General features: G+C 34.5%; 1 protein-coding gene across 1 annotated transcript; it reads left to right on the top strand.

Moving 5' to 3' along the window:
- Positions 1–2,417: 2,417 nt before the first annotated feature.
- Positions 2,418–3,575, top strand: LOC102661331 (F-box/kelch-repeat protein At3g23880). Its single transcript, XM_014771715.3, has one exon. It carries the CDS (start codon positions 2,418–2,420, stop codon positions 3,573–3,575), a length of 1,158 nt encoding a protein of 385 aa, XP_014627201.1.

Raw genomic sequence — 3,575 nt, 5'->3', positions numbered from 1 at the left:
TAATGAATTAGTAGTTGAACCACACAAATCAGTATAAGTAACATAAGATATAAAAAATATATTAATTGTCATAAGTTTAGTAATTAATTATGATAATTTGGTTGTAAGTTGAACCACTAAACAAATTTTAGGTTTTTTTATTGAACTTTTGAGAGCATCATATTTTCTTTTTGTATTTTCATTAAATTTTTCATTTTTTAAAATAATTAATTTTGGTTTAATTAGGTTCACTAAATTAGCTTACTAGTTCAACTGAACTAGGTTACTGGTTTAACCATTGATTGATCGGGCCAAATTGGGACACATATGGTCAGACTAGGTTAACTGCATGACTTATCTCCCTTTCTTACTTCTTGCAAGGGTTGATTCTAACCCTGGTCCCTATAGCTATTTGTAACAAGTAGAACCACTAAACCAAGTTAATTATTTGGTATGGTAGTAACATATATATATATATATATATATATATATATATATATATATATATATATATATATAGAGGTGGTTAAGATTAAAATATTTAAATATCAAATTAAAAATAATACAACCATTAATTCTCTAAACCATTCATCAAACAAATCATGTCCTAAAATATTTAAATTAGCATTAAGCCATCACCATCACCATCACCATGATTGTCACCTCCACCGCCACGATCATCGTCATCATCGATGATGTCGATAGTGACGACGACAACGATCATGGTAGCAATGGTAGTGACAATTGATGATAATGGTGGTGGCAATGACAATCATGGTGGGGTTGCATTGGTAGTCGTGGTGGTGGCAGCAACGGTGATGAAGGTGATGGCGGTAGACAATGGTGGTGGTGACGGTTGATGATTGAAATGATGGGGGCAATTATTATAGTGGTGACTACAACAGTGGTTATGGTGGTGACAATGACATTCATGATGGTGATGGGTTAATTGAGATATTCTAGGAAATGATAATTAAGACCTTTATAGATTTGTTTATGTTTTTGTTAATTTTTTTTAGATTTGATGATATATTAAATTTTAATTTGAATTTTTAATATTTTAATCTCAAAGGCTTATTAATTTTCATCTTAATAATTACAAGGTTAAATATGATTTTAGTCCTCCAAACATTGTCTTTTGTCTATTGGATTTAGTCTTTCAAAAATAAATTCATTGCATTTGGTCACTAAAATTTTCAAAATTCTTCTATTAAATCCTTTATTTAACTTAGTTATATTCTTTTTCATGTAAGTTACCTTGACAGCCTATTGTAGATAATGTGGCTGAAATCCAATTTATTTTAGTCAATGCACCTATCGATGCTTCTTTCCGATGATAAGTTCGACCAACATCAGAGGTAATATATGAATTTCATTGTATGTACTTCTTGTTTGAAAGAATATAGTTGTGTTTTTTTTCCTGTCCTTGCAGTGAATACTAATGCTACTAATGTAAAGGTGAAGGCAATGATGAGAGACCACGGCAGGTCTACCATTGTTGGAAACCAATTTTTCACCTTTAGATACAGTCGCTGTTAAATGAAAGCCAAGGATTTTTTCTTCATTTTTACCTTCTTTCTTTTTCATTTTCTCCCTATTTCACAAATTGTATTAGTTCTCGATTCGATAATGATTTTGTTTAATTAATCAACTTTTTTAGTTCTATTTGCATTTTGGAGTTTGAAATATGATGATTTTTTTGTTTATTTTAGCTTGCAAGTAATTTTGATTAGATAATATTTTTTAGAGGTTTGATCAATTTTGTTTTTGGATTCATTGCTAGCTCTTCTTGTTATTTCTTTAGAGGAGAAAAAAAAAGGAGTGGTATATCGAGAAAGGAATGAAATAAATTAGAAAAAAAGTAAAAAATTCTGAACCATCAATTTAAAATTGAGAAAATCTAGGGTTCATATTAAATTTTCCACCATGGGAGACTTGTTATGGTTTCCCACCGTAGCCTTTGCCACGACAATGCTAATGTTAGAATGCTTAGTGCAGTCAAATGAATGCTAATGTTAGTCATTAAAATATTACGCTCCTCTATTATTCTTTTTCTTTCCCAAATCCCAAATCTCTCTGAACCAGATTTCCTTCTGTCATCGACATCGTCAAAGCAGTGTTTGGCTTCTCTAGATAAAGCGATCAAAGTGCTTTTTCCTTAGAATTTTTGTTTGAGAAAAGTCTAACCTTGACTGAACTCCAAACTCTCGATCCCGTCAGGTTTCATTCCGTCAATCTTGATCCCGTGAGTTCATTTATGTTTTTTTGCTTCTTATTGTTAATTTTCCTTTTTGCATTCTGGTGTTCTAGGTTTGGGTTTAATTTTTTTGTTATCCATGCTTGTCCAAAATCCTCACTTGTCCTTGTTGAAAAGTACGTGTATTGTTCTTCTTGCTGGCTAGGGTTTTGAAATAACAACATTGGGTGACCCAACTAAGATGGCAATGGCCCAGCTCCCTCAGGACCTCATAGAAGAAATTTTGTCATGGCTTCCCGTCAAATCTCTTATGCGTTTCAGGTGCGTTTCTAGCACTTGGAATTCCCTCATCTTCCAAGCACACTTTGTCAAATTGAACCTTCAAAGGTCATCTAGAAACACCCACGTCCTATTAAGGTGTCAAATTAATACTGTGTTTGAAGATATGAGGGACCTCCCAGGCATCGCCCCATGCTCTATATGTAGTTTACCTGAGAACCCATCATCCACTGTTGACAATGGTTGCCACCAGCTAGACAACAGATACTTATTTATAGGTTCCTGCAATGGGTTGGTTTGCTTGATTAATTTGGTTGCTAGAGGTGAATTCAGTGAATACTGGGTCTGGTTTTGTAACCTGGCCACAAGGATCATGTCTGAAGATTCACCACACTTATGTCTTCGCTCATGCAATTATAAACTTTGGTGGTATCAAGTGAAGTGTGGGTTTGGTTATGATGATCGGAGTGACACTTACAAGGTGGTGTTAGTCCTTTCGAATATTAAGTCACAAAATCGGGAGGTGAGAGTTCACCGCTTAGGTGACACTCATTGGAGAAAGGTTTTAACTTGTCCGGCATTCCCCATTTCGGGAGAAAAATGTGGACAACCTGTGAGTGGCATTGTTAACTGGTTCGCAATTCGCAAGTTGGGTTTTGATTATGAATGGGAAACTGTCACCGTCGATCAATTAGTAATTTTTTCATATGATCTAAACAAGGAGATATTCAAATATTTGCTGATGCCGAATGGTCTTTCTCAAGTTCCCCGTGGCCCTGAACTTGGGGTATTGAAGGGCTGCTTGTGTCTTTCTCATGTTCACCGGAGAACCCATTTCGTTGTTTGGCTAATGAGGGAATTTGGAGTTGAAAATTCTTGGACTCAATTGTTGAATGTAACTCTTGAGCTTCTTCAAGCCCCTCTGCCCTGTGTAATACTGAAGCTTCTGTGCATCTCTGAAAATGGTGATGTCCTGTTGCTGGCAAATTATATATCTTCAAAATTTATTCTCTATAATAAGAAAGATAATAGAATAGTCTATACTCAAGATTTCAACAACCAAGTGCCAATGTCCTCCCATGATTATATTCAAAGCTTGGTTTTGCCATATGAAAATTAA

The sequence above is a fragment of the Glycine max genome, chromosome 19, assembly GCF_000004515.6.
Source record: "Glycine max cultivar Williams 82 chromosome 19, Glycine_max_v4.0, whole genome shotgun sequence".
NCBI classification, from domain to species: Eukaryota; Viridiplantae; Streptophyta; class Magnoliopsida; order Fabales; family Fabaceae; genus Glycine; species Glycine max.
Note: the sequence above shows the minus strand (reverse complement) of the source record. Positions and strands in the feature narration are given on the sequence as shown.

Coding starts and splice junctions, on each gene's coding strand:
- LOC102661331 (XM_014771715.3), top strand. CDS start 2,418: ATGGCAATGGCCCAGCTCCCTCAGGACCTCATAGAAGAAATTTTGTCA.